The sequence below is a fragment of the Phoenix dactylifera genome, chromosome 2 (genome assembly GCF_051530095.1).
Source record: "Phoenix dactylifera cultivar Ajwa chromosome 2, Ajwa_hap1_PhDact_Kaust_v1.1, whole genome shotgun sequence".
In the NCBI taxonomy this organism is placed as follows: domain Eukaryota; kingdom Viridiplantae; phylum Streptophyta; class Magnoliopsida; order Arecales; family Arecaceae; genus Phoenix; species Phoenix dactylifera.
The window spans coordinates 44,227,790-44,246,050 of NC_143191.1; the positions used below are offsets into that span (position 1 = coordinate 44,227,790).

General features: G+C 39.8%; 2 protein-coding genes across 7 annotated transcripts; both read left to right on the forward strand.

The window, feature by feature from the left end:
• Positions 1 to 6,229: 6,229 nt before the first annotated feature.
• LOC149768350 (uncharacterized) lies at positions 6,230 to 7,491 on the forward strand. Of its 2 annotated transcripts, none has more exons than XM_089929048.1 (2): positions 6,230 to 6,371; positions 7,179 to 7,491. In XM_089929048.1, the coding sequence occupies exon 2, from the start codon at positions 7,205 to 7,207 to the stop codon at positions 7,487 to 7,489; it is 285 nt and encodes a 94-aa protein (XP_089785174.1). In that variant the 5' UTR covers positions 6,230 to 6,371; positions 7,179 to 7,204; the 3' UTR covers positions 7,490 to 7,491. The 2 variants fall into 2 exon arrangements, with proteins under 2 accessions (XP_089785174.1, XP_089785173.1); XM_089929047.1 differs by having other exon boundaries at positions 6,258 to 6,371; positions 6,583 to 7,491.
• Positions 7,492 to 8,245: 754 nt separating this feature from the next.
• Positions 8,246 to 17,285, forward strand: LOC120106195 (chorismate mutase 2-like). 5 transcript variants are annotated; one of them, XR_016399480.1, is made up of 7 exons: positions 8,249 to 8,848; positions 13,228 to 13,418; positions 15,123 to 15,209; positions 15,290 to 15,433; positions 15,509 to 15,601; positions 15,723 to 16,070; positions 16,188 to 17,285. XR_016399480.1 is itself a non-coding variant. In XM_089929043.1 (6 exons), the coding sequence occupies exons 1-6, from the start codon at positions 8,251 to 8,253 to the stop codon at positions 15,972 to 15,974; spliced, it is 1,365 nt and encodes a 454-aa protein (XP_089785169.1). In that variant the 5' UTR covers positions 8,249 to 8,250; the 3' UTR covers positions 15,975 to 16,139. The 5 variants fall into 5 exon arrangements, 4 of the variants coding, with proteins under 4 accessions (XP_089785172.1, XP_089785169.1, XP_089785171.1 ...); XM_089929043.1 differs by lacking the exon at positions 16,188 to 17,285 and having other exon boundaries at positions 15,723 to 16,139; XM_089929045.1 differs by lacking the exons at positions 8,249 to 8,848; positions 16,188 to 17,285 and adding an exon at positions 12,958 to 13,095 and having other exon boundaries at positions 15,723 to 16,139.
• The last annotated feature ends 976 nt before the right edge of the window (positions 17,286 to 18,261 follow it).

The following is an 18,261-nucleotide window of genomic DNA, read 5'->3' on the forward strand; positions in this document are numbered from 1 at the left end:
CCTACTCTGGCAAGAATCTCAAAGGGTCCAATGTAGCGAGGATTCAATTTACTATGTCTTCCAAATCTTGTAACACCTTTCGAGGGTGAAACTTTTAAGAATACAAAGTCCCCCTCCTGAAAGTTTACTTCTCTTCTTTTCTTATCTGCCCAGCTTTTCTGTCTATCTTGAGCTGCCTTGAGCCTTTTCCTGATCAGTAGAATCTTTTCCTTGGCAATCTGAACTAATTCAGGGCCCAACAATTTCTTCTCTCCAACATCATCCCAATGTAGAGGAGACCGACATTTTCTTCCATACAAGGCTTCATAAGGTGCCATCTGGATGCTAGAATGATAACTATTATTATAAGCAAACTCCACTAGTGATATGTGATCATCCCAACAACCTCCCAGATCAACAGTGCAAGTCCGCAACATATCCTCCAGGGTTTGGATCGTCCTCTCTGACTGACCATCAGTCTGAGGGTGATAAGCAGTGCTGAGTCTCAGATCAGTGCCCATGGCAGTCTGGAAGCTTCTCCAAAATCCAGATACAAAACGGGGGTCCCGATCAGATACAATGCTTACTGATACCCCATGTAAGCGCACAATATCATCAATATACCTCTGAGCCAACTTGTCAAGTGAAGTGCCAACCCTAAAGGGTAAAAAGTGAGCTGACTTTGTGAGGCGATCAACAATCACCCACACTGCATCATTCCTCCTTACTGTCCTCGGAAGCCCAATGACAAAATCCATAGTAATGTGCTCCCATTTCCACTCTGGAATCTCTAGTGGTTCTAGCAAACCAGCCGGTCTCTGATGCTCAGCTTTTACTTGCTGACATACCAAGCACCGAGCTACAAATCCTGCTATCTCTCTTTTCATGCCGTTCCACCAGAAATGTTCCCGTAAATCTCTATACATTTTAGTGCTGCCGGGATGAATAGAGAAACGAGACTGATGAGCTTCCTCCAGAATTTCTCTTTTTAGATCAGCATCCCTGGGCACACATAATCTACTGCCAAAACGCAGAGTACCATCCAGGTGGATTCGGAGTTCGGGTCGTAACCCTCTCTCCACATCATTTCTAAGCTGACATAAATGTGCATCTGTCTGTTGAGCAGCTTTTATTCTTTCTATCAAGGTAGGTTGCACCAACAAACTAGCCAACATACTTCCAGCACCCTTGGTAATCACCTCGATCTGCATCATATCAAAATCTTTCAAAATCTGCTTCTGAGTGGTAAGCAAAGATATGGAGCCCACTGCTGACTTCCTACTGAGAGCATCTGCCACAACATTAGCCTTTCCCGGATGATATTTAATGCTTAGATCATAATCTTTTAGTAACTCAAGCCATCTTCTTTGCCTCATGTTTAATTCCTTCTGAGTAAATATATACTTTAGGCTTTTATGATCAGTAAAAACCTCACAAGGCTCACCATATAGATAATGTCGCCAAATCTTCAGAGCAAAAACCACTGCTGCCAACTCCAAATCATGTGTCGGATAGTTCTGCTCATATGGCTTCAGCTGTCTAGAGGCATAGGCTACTACTTTATCATTCTGCATTAGTACACAGCCTAATCCTTTCTTGGAGGCATCACTATAAATGATAAAACCCCCAGTACTGGTTGGCAAAGTAAGAACAGGAGCAGATACCAGCCTTTGCTTTAGCTCTTGAAAACTTTGCTCACAATCTTCACTCCATACAAACTTTGCTCGTTTCTGGGTTAAACGAGTCAAAGGAGTAGCGATCCGAGAGAATCCTTCCACAAATCTTCTATAATAACCAGCCAAACCCAAGAAGCTTCTGATTTCAGTGACATTTGTAGGACGAGGCCAATCCACCACTGCTTCAATTTTCTTTGGGTCCACTGATACCCCTTCTTTAGAGATTACATGACCAAGAAATGCAATACTATCCAGCCAGAAATCACATTTGCTCAGTTTGGCATATAATCTATTCTCCTGAAGAATCTGTAATACCACTCTCAAGTGATCTTCATGTTCTTCTTTGCTCTTAGAATAGATCAGTATATCATCAATGAAAACAATAACAAACTGATCCAAATACTGCTTAAAGACCCTGTTCATCAGATCCATAAAAGCAGCTGGCGCATTGGTTAGTCCAAATGGCATAACTAAAAATTCATAGTGCCCATACCTGGTTCGAAATGCAGTCTTCGGCACATCATCTGCTAGGATTTTCAATTGATGATACCCAGATCGCAGATCTATCTTGGAGAAGACTTGGGCACCTTGTAGCTGATCAAATAAATCATCAATCCGGGGCAGAGGGTATTTGTTTTTCACTGTCACCTTGTTCAACTCTCGGTAATCAATACACAGCCGCATACTTCCATCCTTCTTCTTGACAAATAGTACAGGAGCTCCCCACGGTGAAACACTCGGGCGAATGAATTTCTTCTCTAGGAGTTCCTGTAGCTGGATCTTCAACTCTCTCAACTCTGCCGGGGCCATCCGATAAGGAGCCTTCGAGATAGGTCCAACACCCGGTAAGAGATCGATTCGAAAATCAATCTCCCGATCAGGAGGTAATCCGGGTAGATCATCAGGGAACACTTCTGGATACTCTCTTACAATATGGATATCCTCTAGCCTTATTTCTTTTGTTGTGTCTATCACACAAGCTAGATAAGCCTGACATCCCTTTCTGAGGGCCTTCCTTGCACTCATTGCAGAGATAAAGTGCAAAGAGGGATTCATAGTGGGTGCATCACCCTGATAGAAAATTTCCCGTTCACCAGGTATCTGAAACACTACCCTTTTGCCAAAACAATCAATGTGAGCATGATATTCAGACAGCCAATTCATACCAAGGATGACATCAAAATCATACATGTCTAACAGTACCAAGTCAGCCAATAATTTTCTGTCCTCTATCTGAACTATGCAGTTTTTATGAACAGAATCAACCACTACTGTCTTCTTAAGAGGGGTAGCAACAAGTAAAGGCTCATCTAACTTATCAGGCATAAGGTGCAAGGATGCAGAGAACTTGGAGGATATAAAGGAATGTGTAGCGCCAGAATCAAATAGTACTGAAGCATCAACAGAATTGATGGGAATCATACCTGCCACAACACTGTCACTGGCACTAGCATCCTGTCGTGTCAGTGCGAACACCCGTGCAGCTCCTTTCTGCTTCTGATCAGCTGGTCTAGAAGGTCCAGATTCAACCTTCTTTTTGTTTGGGCAATCTCTGGCTATGTGTCCTGGCTGCCCACATATAAAACAAGCTCCCATCCTCTTCAAGCAAGGACCAGTATGCATTTTACCACAGTAATCACAAGCTTTAAATTTCTTCTTGCTAGGAGGGCCTTCAAAGTTCCTTGACCGGTTCCTCAGATTTTTTGACATCTCGGGCCTTTTCTGTTCACCTCTTTCCTTCTCTGATTTCTTCAGATCTGTTTCTACCTTCAATGATCTCTCCAGGACCTCTCCATAGCTGGTGAGAATCAGAACTGACAACCGGGATCGAATGTCGTCCCTCAAGCCCTGCTCAAATCTATTAGCCTTGCTTCTCTCAACCTCTATCATTTGAGGACAAAACCGACCCAGCTCAGTAAATTTGTTGGCATATTCTAGCACAGTCATATCATCTGTCTGCCTCAGAGATAAAAACTCATTTTCTTTAGATATTCTGACTGACTCAGGAAAATACTGGTCATAAAACATCTTCTTGAATTCCTCCCATGTCGGTAGCTCATCCTCACCCTCGAGTGCAGCTTCAATAGCCGTCCACCAGAACTCTGCATTCCCCTTCAGCATAGGGATAGCCAATCTGACCTTTACTTCTTCGGGATATTGCAAGGCTTTGAACATCTTCTCTACCTCCCGAATCCAGGTCTCAGCAACCAGAGGGTCAGCTCCACCGTCAAACATAGGTGGGTTGAGCCTACGGAATCGCTCATAGTAGGACTCAATGGACTGTGCAGGTCGGACAGTGGCCTGCACATGCTGCTGCATCTGCATCTGCATCTGCTGCTGCACCTGCTGCTGCATCTGCATCTGCTGTTGCATCTGCTGCTGCATTTGCTGCTGCATCTGAAGGAGCTGAGTCATCACCTGACTTGCTCCTGCAAAATCGGCATGGGTGGCAGCTGGGTTAGGAGTTTGCTCGGCTGGCTGCCTGGCAACTCCTCTCCCTCTTGCTCCTCTCCTCCGAGCTGCAATATTTGCCAAGACTTCATTCTCTCTGTTCCTCATTTTCACCTATAAAAAAAATATTAGCATAATTCAATTAACTAATTTTCTTTATTTTGAATATGCCGAATTTAATTTAACAGGACTTAACTACCCATTTCCCTTACTAAAACTTTTTTTTTTTACCCTTTATTAAACCTATTGCTCTGATACCACTAAATGTCACGCCCCAAATCCGGATCATGACACGGCCGTGCTATTGCAATCTTATGCACACAATAACACGAAGCCACTTAAAATTTCGTAATGAAAATAAATAGTTTCATTTACTAATGTCATAACATTGTTCATGAAGTTGGAACAGTACAGAGCTTCTAAAATCTGATTATTACATAACATTTTCAATTACCCCAACCCTGAATAACATCAAGCTCCCTGCTCCTAGTGGTCTTAATCATCTGTAGGGAAAAAAGTAGATAAAAAGGTATGAGCTACACAGCTCAGTAAGTAACCAGGTACTATCTTATTGGATCAAGTACAATTATGCCAATGCAGCGATTAAAAAGCCAACAGTTGATGTAAAATAAAACATTTTATAGATGATATACACAAATCAGGTCATAAAGCAATGCATGTTCTATCCATAAAAGTTCATGATCATGATAATGCAAGTCATATAAAAATATTGCCATTTATCCATACTTTATAAAACATACTCTCAGACGGATGTGCTGCTATGGTCACTATAATCCCGTGACAGGGCCTGTTAATCTTAGTCGACTAATTCTGTTATTCGTTACCAACTTTAACCCGTTGGCAGAGGGCCTGTTATTCTTTGGATGCTAGCTCCAGGGTGTCGACTGGCCTCTATTTCTAGAGGTGGTCATAGCTATCTGAGAGTTCATAAATCATATTCTTTTTCTTTCATAAATCATAATCATCATAAATAGGTTTGAAAATGATAAATGGCATTATATAATTTAAAATGCATAAACATGCCTCAAATATCATTTTTCATACAATCTAACATAATCATAATTTCATAACTCATACACCATCAAATATTCATGAGGATGCTCTTTAATCAAATTCATGAATTACATGCAATCATATACTTGATCCTAATTTTGAGAAAAATATATCATAAGCAATACATTTTCATAATGATGAATAAACAGTAATTTAAAAACTTTAAGATCAGTGCCAAGGTTACTTACCGCAATATGCTTTCCAATTTCTTACGTCCGGGTGACAAATCCTTGATCACCTAAATAAATCACATAGGGGTCACATTATTCTCTATTTATTTCATAATTTTCTAATTTATCATAACATGAATTTACTTGCTTGGATCTCAAGTCCAATTTATTTAATTTAGAGCCCTTGGCCTCGATTTAGAACCAGATTGGGTTCACGTAGGTCAATTAGGTCTTTAATTAAAGAATTGGGCTCGGTTCCTGATTGGATCTAGCCCCATCGGGTTAATTTGGTCTTAATTTAGTTAAACTGGTTTTGATTTGGGCTTGATTCATATTCAATTTGGGTCTGCTGAGACTAACTCAGCTTAATTAGATTCAGACCCAACTCAATTGGGCTTAATTTGGTTCGGATTTAACCCAATTTATAGTTTGGGTTCGTCCGGACTTAGCCCAATCTGATTGGGCTCAGTTTTAGTCAAATTTGACTAAACTCATTTTTTTTTCTTTTCTTTTATTTGGGCCTAACAGGTTCGGACCCAAACTCGGATCCGACCCGTTAGGTCGGACCCGTTAAGGGTCTCTCCCTTTTTTTTTTTTCTTTTCTTTTCTTTTCTTTTTCTTCTTTTCTTCTTTTTCTTTTCATCCCTCTTCCTTCCCGAACCTTCTTCTCCCCTTCTTTCTTCTTTCATTTTTTTTTTTCTTCTCCTCCTCTTCTCTTCTCCCGATTTCACCTTCCCCCTTTCTTCTCATTTCTTGTCCCGTGGAGGGAGGAGGGCGAGCTCGGGAGGTTTGGGAGGAACGGGCAGCGGCCAATGGCGCCCGGCGGCCGGCCTGCGGCGCCCTCGGCCACACCCGCGGCCGTGCCCGTGGTCGTGCTCGGGGGCGCATCGGCGGCCTGCGGCCGCGTCGGCGTCCTGCGGCCGCGTCGGCGTCCTGCGGCCGCGTCGGCGTCCTGCGGCAGGCAACCCACGGCCTGCGGCCGAGGCCGGCACCCGCGATTGCGGCTGCGGATCACCCACTGGTAAGTCTCTCTCTTTTTTTTTTTTTTCTCCTCCCCCTTCCTTCTCCCGTGAAGGGGGATCGGCTCGGGAGAGGGCCGGCTTGAGGCCGGCGGCACCAGCTGCGCCTATGGCAGCCTCGGTAGCCGCGGTCTGCCTCCCCTTCTTCATCTCTCTTTCTTCCCTCTTCTTTCTGTTTTAATTTTTATTTTGTTCTAAATCTACTCTACAAAGCATAATTTGTAGAGAACAGGAATTAGAGCTTACCTGACCTGAAGGTGGTCGTCCGCCTCCTACTCCGGCGATGCGGCCCTTTACTCCGGCGGCGTGGGTCTAACACCGGGTCCTGCCAATCGGAGAGGATTGTGAGAGAGGGAGACAAACAGTGGAGGAGGAAGATGAACGGGTGGTGAAATGGTAGCCGATCGGGGCTTCTTGTAGCCTCGATCACTGGGAAGGCGGACGGTTGTAACCGCCCACCATCAGGCGTTACGAACGCCTGCACGATGGTGTAATGCCCTCCCCCCCTCCGTTTCTCTTGGAAGTGGGGCGGTTATCACAGTATGGTGAGGAGTTATATGTCTTTTGGGTTTTTGGTCACGTGGGAGTTACATGGAGTTATAAGAAATTTATTTAGAGGGAGTTATTTGAGATTTATTTGGGGTTATGAATGGTGTAATGACTAATTCAATTAGGGAGGTTAAAAGACCATCTAAAGTTCCTATAAATATTCATGTACTCTAATTGTTTTTATGTGAGTTGAATGAAAATTATTTTTCTTCCAAACTTTCTTTTTGAGTGTTCTTCCTAATATTTTTTTTATCTAACAGAGTGGCATCAGAGCTAGATTGATCCAATGGCCAACAATACAATGGCATTTTCGGTTCCTCAACTCACCAAAGACAACTATAAAAATTGGTGCATCAAAATGAAGGCACTTCTTGGCTCGCAAGATGCATGGGAGATGGTTGAAAAAGGCTATGTAGAGCCTGAAGACGAGGCGACTTTGACGGAGAATCAAAGGCAATCGCTAAGGGAGTCAAGGAAGAAAGACAAGAAGGCTCTTTTCTTAATTTATCAAGGGTTAGATGAAGCCACCTTTGAGATTGTTGGAGCTGCTACAACATCAAGACAAGCTTAGGAATTTCTTCAAAAAGCATACAAGGGTATTGATAAGGTAAAGAAGATTCGTCTTCAAAGCCTTAGAAGTGATTTTGAATCTTTACAAATGAAAGATTCAGAATCTATTGCTGATTATTTTACAAGAGTTATGGTGATTGTTATTCAATTAAGGAGGAATGGTGAAACTCTAACCAATGTTCGAGTGGTGGAAAAGGTGTTGCGGTCTTTGGACCCGAAATTTGATTTTGTTGTTGCATCCATAGAAGAATCCAAAGATTTGAAGGAAGTGACAATTGAAAAAATTATGGGCTCTTTGCCAGTTCATGAGAAAAAGCTTAACAAAAGAAAGGAAGAAAGCCATTGGAACAAGTTCTACAAACGAAGCTTACTACCAAAGAAAATTATGGGAGAACTCAAGAAAGAGCCCGAGGACGAGGTCGAGGCCGTGGCCGAGGATGAGGAAGAGGAAGAATCAATCGTGGCTCATCAAGCAATGAAGAGAAGGAGCAAGGTTCAAATCCTACAAGAGGAAGAGGACGTGGTAGAGGAAGGCCATATGAAAGAAAGTGGTATGATAGATCTAATATTCAATGTTATAATTGCAAGAAGTTTGGGCACTACTCTTCAAATTGTTGAAGTGCTACTAATCAAGTTGATGAGAAGGTTAATTATGGTGGAAAGAGAAATGAAGAAGAAGAGCTATTTCTATTATTAGCATATAAAGGAGAACAAAACAACAAAGAGGAAGCATGGTATCTTGATACTCGAGCGAGCAATCACATGTGTGGCAAAAGAAGCTTATTTGCGGAGCTTGATGAATCAGTCGATGGTCAAGTTACTTTTGGAGATTCTTCTGAAATTCCGGTAAGGGGCAAAGGCACTATTTTGATTTGTTTGAAGAATGGCACTCATACATTTATTTCTAATGTTTTCTATGTGCCAAATATGAAAAATAATATTTTGAGCCTGGGGCAACTTTTAGAAAAAGGTTACAATATTCAAATGCAAAATCATACTCTTTCTATAAGAGATTCAAGAAATAGATTGATTGCAAATATTGAAATGACAAAGAATAGAATGTTTCTTCTAAACATTCAAAGTGAAGTTGCTATGTCTTTGAAGGCATGTTTTAAAGATTCATCATGGCTTTGGCATTTGAGATATGATCATCTTAACTTTGGTGCTTTAAAGCTTTTATCTAAGCATGATTTAGTGAAGGGATTGCCATTCATAGAAGATCCAAAGCAGCTTTGTGAAGGTTGTCTTCTCGGCAAGCATCATAGAAGGAGCTTTCCAAATGAAGCAACATATCGAGCACGGGAGCCACTAGAACTTGTGCACACAGATGTTTGTGGGCCAATTGTTCCTACCTCTTTTGGTGAGCACAAATATTTTCTCACTTTTATTGATGATTTCAGTAGAAAAATATGGATTTATTTCTTGAAAAACAAATCTGAAGCTTTTAGTACTTTCAAAAGATTTAAGATATATGTTAAGAAAGAAAGTGGTTATACTATTAAATCCTTGAGATCCGATAGAGGTGGAGAATTTACTTCTAAAGAATTTGAAGCTTATTGTGAAGAGAATGGAATTCGTAGACTTTTACAGTTTCATACTCTTTACAATAAAATGGAGTTGTAGAAAGAAGAAATAGAACTATTCTTGATATGGTGAGATGCATGTTGAAAAGCAAAAGTATGCCGAAGCAATTTTGGGCTGAAGCAGCAAATTGTGCCGTTTACATTTTGAATAGATGCCCCACAAAAGGCTTGCAAAATATCACACCACAAGAAGCATGGTCCGGTAAGAAGCCTATTGTTTCTCATTTAAGAGTTTTTAGAAGTATTGCTTATGCTCATTTACCAGAAGAAAAGAGAACTAAACTTGATGATAGAAGTACTAAATATGTTTTCATTGGTTATGATGCTCGCTCAAAGGGGTATAAATTATATAATCTATGTAATGGAAAAGTTGTTGTTAGTAAAGATGTTGAATTTGATGAAGAAGGCATATGGGATTGGAGTTCTCAAGAAGAAAAAAGGCAATCCGGCACATTTATTGAAGAAGAGTAACCAAGAAATGAAAAGTTACAAGCACCTACACCATCTTCATCTTTATTCCCAGCAGAATGAAGTTCAAAGCCAAGCAAAATGAGAAGACTAAGTGAAATATATGAGGTAACAGAGAATGAAAATAATCTAACTCTTGTTTGTCTTCTTGCCAATTGTGAGCCTATAGATTTTGAAGAAGCCATTAAAGATCCCAAATGGAAGAAGGCTATGGATGAAGAAATCAAGGCTATTGAGAAAAATGACACATGGAAGTTAGCTACTTTACCACATGGGCAAAAGGCAATTGGAGTAAAATGGGTATACAAGATGAAGAAGAATGCACAAGATGATGTAGAAAAGTACAAAGCAAGGTTGGTGGCCAAAGGATATAGTCAAAGGTATGGTATTGATTATGAAGAGGTATTTGCTCCCGTTGCTCGTATAGAAACAATTAGATTGATAATTTCTTTGGCAGCTCAATTTAAATGGAAAATATTTCAAATGGATGTAAAATTGGCAGTTTGAATGGTTTTCTTGATGAAGAAATATATGTTGAACAACCACAAGATTCAAGATATATGTTAAGAAAGAAAGTGGTTATACTATTAAATCCTTGAGATTCAATAGAGGTGGAGAATTTACTTCTAAAGAATTTGAAGCTTATTGTGAAGAGAATGGAATTGTAGACCTTTGACAGTTTCATACTCTCCACAACAAAATGGAGTTGTAGAAAAAAGAAATAGAACTATTCTTGATATGGTGAGATGCATGTTGAAAAGCAAAAGTATGCCGAAGCAATTTTGGGCCGAAGCAGCAAATTGTGCCGTTTACATCTTGAATAGATGCCCCACAAAAGGCTTGCAAAATATCACACCACAAGAAGCATGGTCCGGTAAGAAGCCTATTGTTTCTCATTAAGAGTTTTTGGAAGTATTGCTTATGCTCATTTACCAGAAGAAAAGAGAACTAAACTTGATGATAGAAGTACTAAATATGTTTTCATTGGTTATGATGCTCGCTCAAAGGGGTATAAATTATATAATATATGTAATGGAAAAGTTGTTGTTAGTAGAGATATTGAATTTGATGAAGAAGGCACATGGGATTGGAGTTCTCAAGAAGAAAAAAGGCAATCCGGCACATTTATTGAAGAAGAGTAATCAAGAAATGAAGAGTTACAAGCACCTACACTATCTTCATCTTTATTCCCAGCAGAACCAAGTTCAAAGCCAAGCAAAATGAGAAGACTAAGTGAAATATATGAGGTAACAGAGAATGAAAATAATCTAACTCTTGTTTGTCTTCTTGCCAATTGTGAGCCTATAGATTTTGAAGAAGCCATTAAAGATCACAAATGGAAGAAGGCTATGGATGAAGAAATCAAGGCTATTGAGAAAAATGACACATGAAAGTTAGCTACTTTACCACATGGGCAAAAGGCAATTGGAGTAAAATGGGTATACAAGATGAGGAAGAATGCACAAGGTGATGTAGAAAAGTACAAAGCAAGGTTGGTGGCCAAAGGATATAGTCAAAGGTATGGTATTGATTATGAAGAGGTATTTGCTTCCGTTGCTCATATGGAAACAATTAGATTGATAATTTCTTTGGCGGCTCAATTTAAATGGCAAATATTTCAAATGGATGTAAAATCGGCATTTTTGAATGATTTTCTTGATGAAGAAATATATATTGAACAACCACAAGGTTATATCAAAAAAGGAGAAGAGGAGAAAGTTCTCAAGCTAAATAAGGTTTTATATGGCTTAAAGCAAGCTCCAAGGGTGTGGAACCGAAGAATTGATTCTTACTTCCTTGAAAATAATTTTATGAAGTGTCCTTATGAGCATAGTAAGGTGAATGAAAATGGAGATATATTTCTTGTTTGCTTGTATGTTGATGACTTGATCTTCACAGGAAGCAATCCAAACATGTTTATGCAATTCAAGAAATCTATAATTCGGGAGTTTGAAATGGCAAACATTGGCCTTATGTCCTACTTTTTGGGCATAGAAGTGAAGCAAAATGAAAATGACATTTTTATTTTACAAGAAGGATATGCAAAGGCAATATTAAAGAAGTTCAAGATGGAATATTGTAATCCAGCAAACACTCCGGTGGAATGTGGCACAAAATTAACGAAGTATGGTGATACAGAAAAGATTGATCCTACTATGTTCAAGAGCCTAGTTGGAAGTCTTCGTTACTTGACATGCACAAGGCCGGATATATTATATGGAGTTGGATTTGTGAGTCGTTATATGGAGGAGCCAAAATCATATCACTTGAAGACCGCTAAAAGAATCCTTCGATACATCAAAGGTACTATTGGACAAGGCTTATTTTATTCTTCTTCCAAAGATTTTTGTCTTGTAGGTTACTCGGATAGCGATTGAGGAGGAGACTTGGATGACAGAAAAAGTACTTCCGACTATGTATTTTACTTGGGAGACACTGCATTCACATGGTATTCGAAGAAGCAGCTAATTGTTACACTTTCTACATGTGAAGCCGAATATGTAGCTGCCTCCTCCGGTGTTTGTCATGCAATTTGGCTAAGGAAGCTACTAAAGGAGATACAATTTCCACAAAAACAACCTACAAGATTGTTCATTGACAACAAATCTGCCATATCACTAGCCAAGAACCCCATCTATCATGAAAGAAGCAAGCACATTGATACTCAATATCATTTTATAAGAGAGCACGTGAAGGACAAGGAGATCGAGCTTGTACATGTCAAATCTCAAGATCAAGTAGCGAATATATTCACTAAGCCCCTCAAGAGTGAAACTTTTTGCAAGTTAAGGAGTTTGCTTGGAGTTGCAAAACCAAGTTTAAGGAGGGGTGTTGGTTACTAAACTTAGTTTTTAATATTTAGTAACTTATGGTTTTATTTTCAATAATTGCATAATAGTATGGTGAGGAGTTATATGTCTTTTGGGTTTTTGGTCATGTGGGAGTTACATGGAGTTATAAGGAATTTATTTAGAGGGAGTTATTTGAGATTTATTTGGGGTTATGAATGGTGTAATGACTAATTCAATTAGGGATTGTTTATCTAACAATATGAAGGTTGGAGTAGAGAGATTGTGGCTGAAGGAAAAGCATAGAACAAAAACTCGGGAGTAGACCGCAACCCAACTAAGAACCACAGTGCACCCTGATACCATGGCAAATATTGGTGGAAATCAGAAAAATCTGATATTATATTGTATTTTTTTAGTATAATACAAGTTATATAATATATGATACATGGATAGATACAGAAGTAATTATGATCAGCTATCAAAGACAACATTTCAAGCTAAATAAAGCAAAAAGGATCGGCTATAAATGTCATCATATCAAGCTAAATAAAATAAGAGGGGTCAGCTATAAATGGTAGCATATCAAGCTAAATAAGGTGATGCAAATATGGAAGATAACTGCATGCTAACGTAGAAGATAACCATGTAGCTAGATTTCAGAATTTAAAACGAGCCAACTAATTAATTATTTCCAATTAGAGAGAACAAAAACAACGAAGTGGATGCAGATTGATGCTGCAGAATGCGAGCCTCCGCCAGCAGAGGTTTCTTCATTCTCTCTCTCTCAATGGCTTCTTCTCCTAGTACTCCGTCTTTCTCTATGTTTCCTCGTTTCCTCTCCTTTGCTTATGGTGTACTCATCTTCTCTTCTTTCCGCCATTGTCGGGGTCTCCAAGATTCTCTGGAAGGACCGACGCTCGACTCGGTGAGAGCTTTCCTCACCAGGGAGGAGGACACGATTGTGTTCAGCCTCATAGAGAGGGCCAAATACCCGTACAATTCCCCGACTTACGATCCCTCCTACCTCCATGGTAAGATCTCCCTTGCCGAGCTCTTTGTCGAGGAGACGGAGGCTGTTCACGCCAAGGTGCGATCTTTTTTCTCTTCTATCATTCTCAGCTTATCTTCTTTCGTGCTATGAATTTTGGTTGATCGTTCCGGGTTTTATGGCTGCGATTCCAAATGACTCGCTAGCTCCGGTCTGACTTATTTATGGCAAACACCAACCTATTTACTTTATCTCTATCTTATTTGTGTCAAATACTAATCTAATTACTCTATAGCATCCAAGTTATTACATCAGGAATTCATCACCACTTAAAACGTTTGTGAAAAATATTTTTTTCCGATAGGGATTTATTTGGGAGAGTGTACAAATGATGATCATTTTAAAGGAGAGCAGCAGCATCTGAAACATGGACAATATGAGATTGTGGTTTGGCATAGGATATATTCTCAGAAATATTTTGATTGTGGGATGCGGTTGTGGGCATTGTATAGTTGTTCTTGAGAGCTCGGTATTCACATTATGTCTGATTACCTATCCTTTTGCTCTTCGGTGTACCATTAATGGTTTCTAAACGGTAAGATATGAATTATCTGAGGGATATATACATCTTAGGTTTCTTTGTTTCAGAATATTTCCATTCATCTCTTAGGTTTACTGTTTTACTCACGTATGCTTATCCAACAAGGATGGATCGAGCTCATGTTTTGCTTTCTCTCAACTCTTATTCAGTTCGGATGGTTCTTGAGTTGGAGGACCTCACCCAACAATGGGCTATTTCTCCTTGTGAGGATATTCAGTTATTATGGCCTTGAATCCTACCATTAGAAATCTTGGTTTGCCAATTTATAATTTAATTGTGTTGGGAAAAAACATGTTGTGAAAAAAGATGGAAGAATAAATGAATAAAAAACCATAAAAGGAAGATGACATTCAGTTACTCTGCACTTGAATCCTCCCAATAAAAGTCTCAGTTTGTCAATTCTTAAGTTAATTATGTTGCAGAAACATGTTGTGCGATGTGACAGATGAATAAGAAGCCATAATAGAGAGATAAACGTGGTTTGGAGTAGTTGCCCATCTTCTAGCTTTTACTTTGCCTAACCATATGAAACATTCAGGCATCGTTGCTATGCTTTCCCATCAACATCTCCTCAGACATATCTTAAAGCATTGCCTCAAGCCATAAGTTATATCTGTAGTCTCGTGGTTTTGGACACTTCTTGGAACATTTACTTTACAAAGCAGTATAATTAATTGGAGAAAATTATTTTGGCAAACATGTTTGAAAATAAGTACCACGGTTGATTTGCAACACTTCACATTAATGAACAAAATGATGGTCTGATCTCCCAAGAACCAGAGTTAACAGTTTTCGCAGCCTACAACTGTTGGATATAAAATTACAAACAAATTTACAAACTATCTGCACAATGTAGATGAATGGTGATGGATACTTCTGATAATACAAAATTCTCTTGCTATTCATATCCATTCTGTCGATTTAAGGTGCTTTCGATAATTCACTCATGGGTATGAAGTGCATCTTGTGCAAAAATTGCATGATACTTGCATTGGTTTAATTCAATCTATAGCATGCTAGTAGATTGTAAAAAGTGAGCATCATTTCTTCCTGTTCTCAAGGCCAATGCACAAAGTTCAGCAGAAATAATTAGTGTCTTGTCTCCTTATCCCCATAGAGATTGGGTTGTTGCTCTATATCCTTATTTGTCATAATATTTTTCATTACATGAAGAATTTTAAGATCTGGTAAACATTTTATAGGCTGGACGATATCGAAACCCAGAGGAGGTTCCCTTCTTCCCCAATAATCTGCCATCGTCTTCAGTTCCTCCTTACAAGTTCCCACAGGTAATTGCCCCAGTCCAACATTTGGCTCCACATTTTCAGCATTTGTTTCTGAAGTGCTCTCTATTCTATTCCAAGTGCAGGTGTTGCATCCGGCAGCTGCTTCTGTTAATGTGACCAAGGCCATATGGTATATGTATTTTAATGACTTGCTTCCACTGTTCACCACAAGGGGAAATGATGGTAACTATGCACTAACAGCAGCAACAGATCTTGTATGTTTGCAGGTAACGGTTGTTAAATCTGAATGGTTTATCCTTATAACTAAATGCTGGTTCTGAGCAGCATTTTATTTTTCTCAGGCCCTCTCAAGAAGAATCCACTATGGAAGATTTGTAGCAGAAGCGAAGTACAGAGATGCCCCGCAAGACTATGATCCTGCAATCCGTGCTCAGGTCCACCATCACCCTTAAAATTCTAATACTGCTGTTCCATTTAGCTTAATGTGCTGATTTCGTCACCCTCTGTACAAACTTTCTTCGAGTTCAATAGTTATTATATATCCCTTTTATACAGGACAAGGATGCTTTGATGAAATTGTTAACATCTGAAAGCCAAGAAGAATTGGTCAAGAGAAGAGTGAAGAAGAAGGCCATGGTGTTTGGACAAGACATAAACTTGGATAAGAAGATTGATACAGGTGACGGTGACAGTAACCGGACCAACTATAAGGTTGATCCCTCGGTTGTTTATCGTCTTTATGGAGATTGGGTTATACCTCTGACCAAGATTGTTGAAGTTGAATATCTTCTCCACCGTCTTGATTGACAACATTGGTTGTATCTTATTCTGCGATGGTGGATTTGGATAGTTGGGAAGTCACAAAAGTAGCTATCCCATGTATCTCCATGCTCTGCCACACAAGTATGTTTCTAATTTTTTTCGAAATAAAGAAATAGATAGTATACTGAGGATGTTTGCTTCGTCTTCCAAGTCTTTGAAGTTTGACATGTTTATTTTCTCTCTTCATATCATGTGCAGAGTCGAATAGCAGAGCCTATTTTTTTCTTGTAGCAGCTTGTTTAATGATCAATTGCCCATAAAAGAAGCTATCCATGAACATGAGGTGGTAGCATTCATCAATATATTAATTTTTAAGAAGAATTCAACATTATATTGTTAGGAAACAGGAGTGTGGCTTCCACATGCAATGAACCGAGTGGAAATCAACAGCACAAGATCCTCCAAATCATTCACAGGGCTATAGTAATTGATGATTTTTTAGTTGGTCAAGATAATACCTTCATATGGTTCACGAATCACCAACCATTGCATTGTTTACAAATCCTGCAAGTCGAAGAATTATTCATGATGTATTAAGTAATCACAAATTTATCATATCCTCAGTGTTACCTGCTGTTGCTGCTTTTACCACAGCTTGTTGTCTTTCCATGCATTTGTATATATTCATAGTTATTAAATTGTTCTCTAGTTTTTAAGCTTTTGCTGTTTCTTCTATTTTCTTTGTTCGCCTAATACATGTTCTTGTTAAATAAAACCCAAATGCCAATTCCATTGATGTAAGTTGAATCATGATCTTTTGTCCTTGCTGTGTACTAGATAGCATTGCAGATCAATCTATGGAATCATTTTCATCTGAGAATGCTAGAAATTGCTGCAAAATATGAACATGAGAGAGTCTGAAATTAATCATTCTCCTCCAACAAACTAGGAAGTCATTCCTGTCACAGTTAAAACTGCCCGTTCCAAAGCATCTAAATCATGTTTTTTAATCCGTCTGGACATTTGGTTCAGTTGCCTATGAGGCAATAGGCATAGTAAAACTTCCACAAAACATCTAAAAAGAAAACCCAGAGGAAATCTTTGGAGAATATGATCGAACATTTGGAAAACAACTAGGGAGTACCGAAAACTAGTTTCTTAATCATATTAACTCTTTATATGTTTTCCTTGTGTTTCACTTTTAACTTTTGTGACCAAACAAGGTTGCACTATTCTCATGCATACGAATGTTTCTCCATAACCCCCGGTATTCTCCAAGTTACTTTGCGATTCCGCCATTTATCTTCGTGAAGGTTGTGATTTCTTAATCGACGCATGAGGGAAAAAAAAATAGAATTAGGATAGATCGCTGCCTTGCCAATCTCATGTTTTAAGATATCGAAATCCATTTAAAAGGGTGTTCTTGTATCCCGAAAATCTCTTATTTGTATAATTCACGGACTCTCAATCTCTCGAACTGTTTATTTGTAATTCTTTAGTCAACTCTGAGAGATAATGATAAATGCCAAGACATGCCCTGAGGATGCAAGGGTAGATTGGATTTTCTTTCACACCTAATTCAATTTGGGCTGGGCTATCCAAATTCAGATCCATGAGTTAGCTACAGGTAGGCTTATTAACGAGCCGAGCTGCTCGGGCTTGGCTTGGGTTCGGCCCGATAAAAACTCGGCTCGTTAGTGAAAAGAGCCCGAGCCCAAAATGAGACACATTTAAAATCGAGCCCGAGCCCAAGCAGCTCACGAGCCCAAACGGAGCTCGTGACTTAACACTGCCCACCGACGACCAAATGAGGGGGCGGTTTCAGGATCCGATGGTCGAGATCGCGCCACCAACGAAACGTGGGCAGTCAAATCTGGATCTCACTTGAAAACTCTGCGTCTAAGTCCAACCCAAGGGCCAAGGCCCTCCTCTCCTACCCCTCCTCTCCAACCCAAGGCAGATCTGGATTTGCCACGTTGGGGCGCTGCTCATCTAGAGGCTCCTCCTCTCCTACCCATGTGTCCAACCCAAGGCTCCGGAACTTAGCAGCAGAGAAGCTAGGGTTTCTTCAGTGCCTCTCTTCTTCTATCAAGTTTTTTTTGCCTTTTATCGAGCTCGAGCCCGAGCTCGGGCTTGAGATGGTAATTGAAACGAGCTTTACGAGCTCAAGCCCGAGCCTTTGCTTTGGCAAGCAAGCCCGAGCTCGAGTCCAACACAAAGTTCAGTACTGAACCCGAGCTCGAGCCCAAGCCTGAGATTCTGTGAAACGAGTCGAGCCCGAGCCCCGCTCGGGCTCCGTTCAACTCGTTAACTGGCCTAGCTACACATTCCA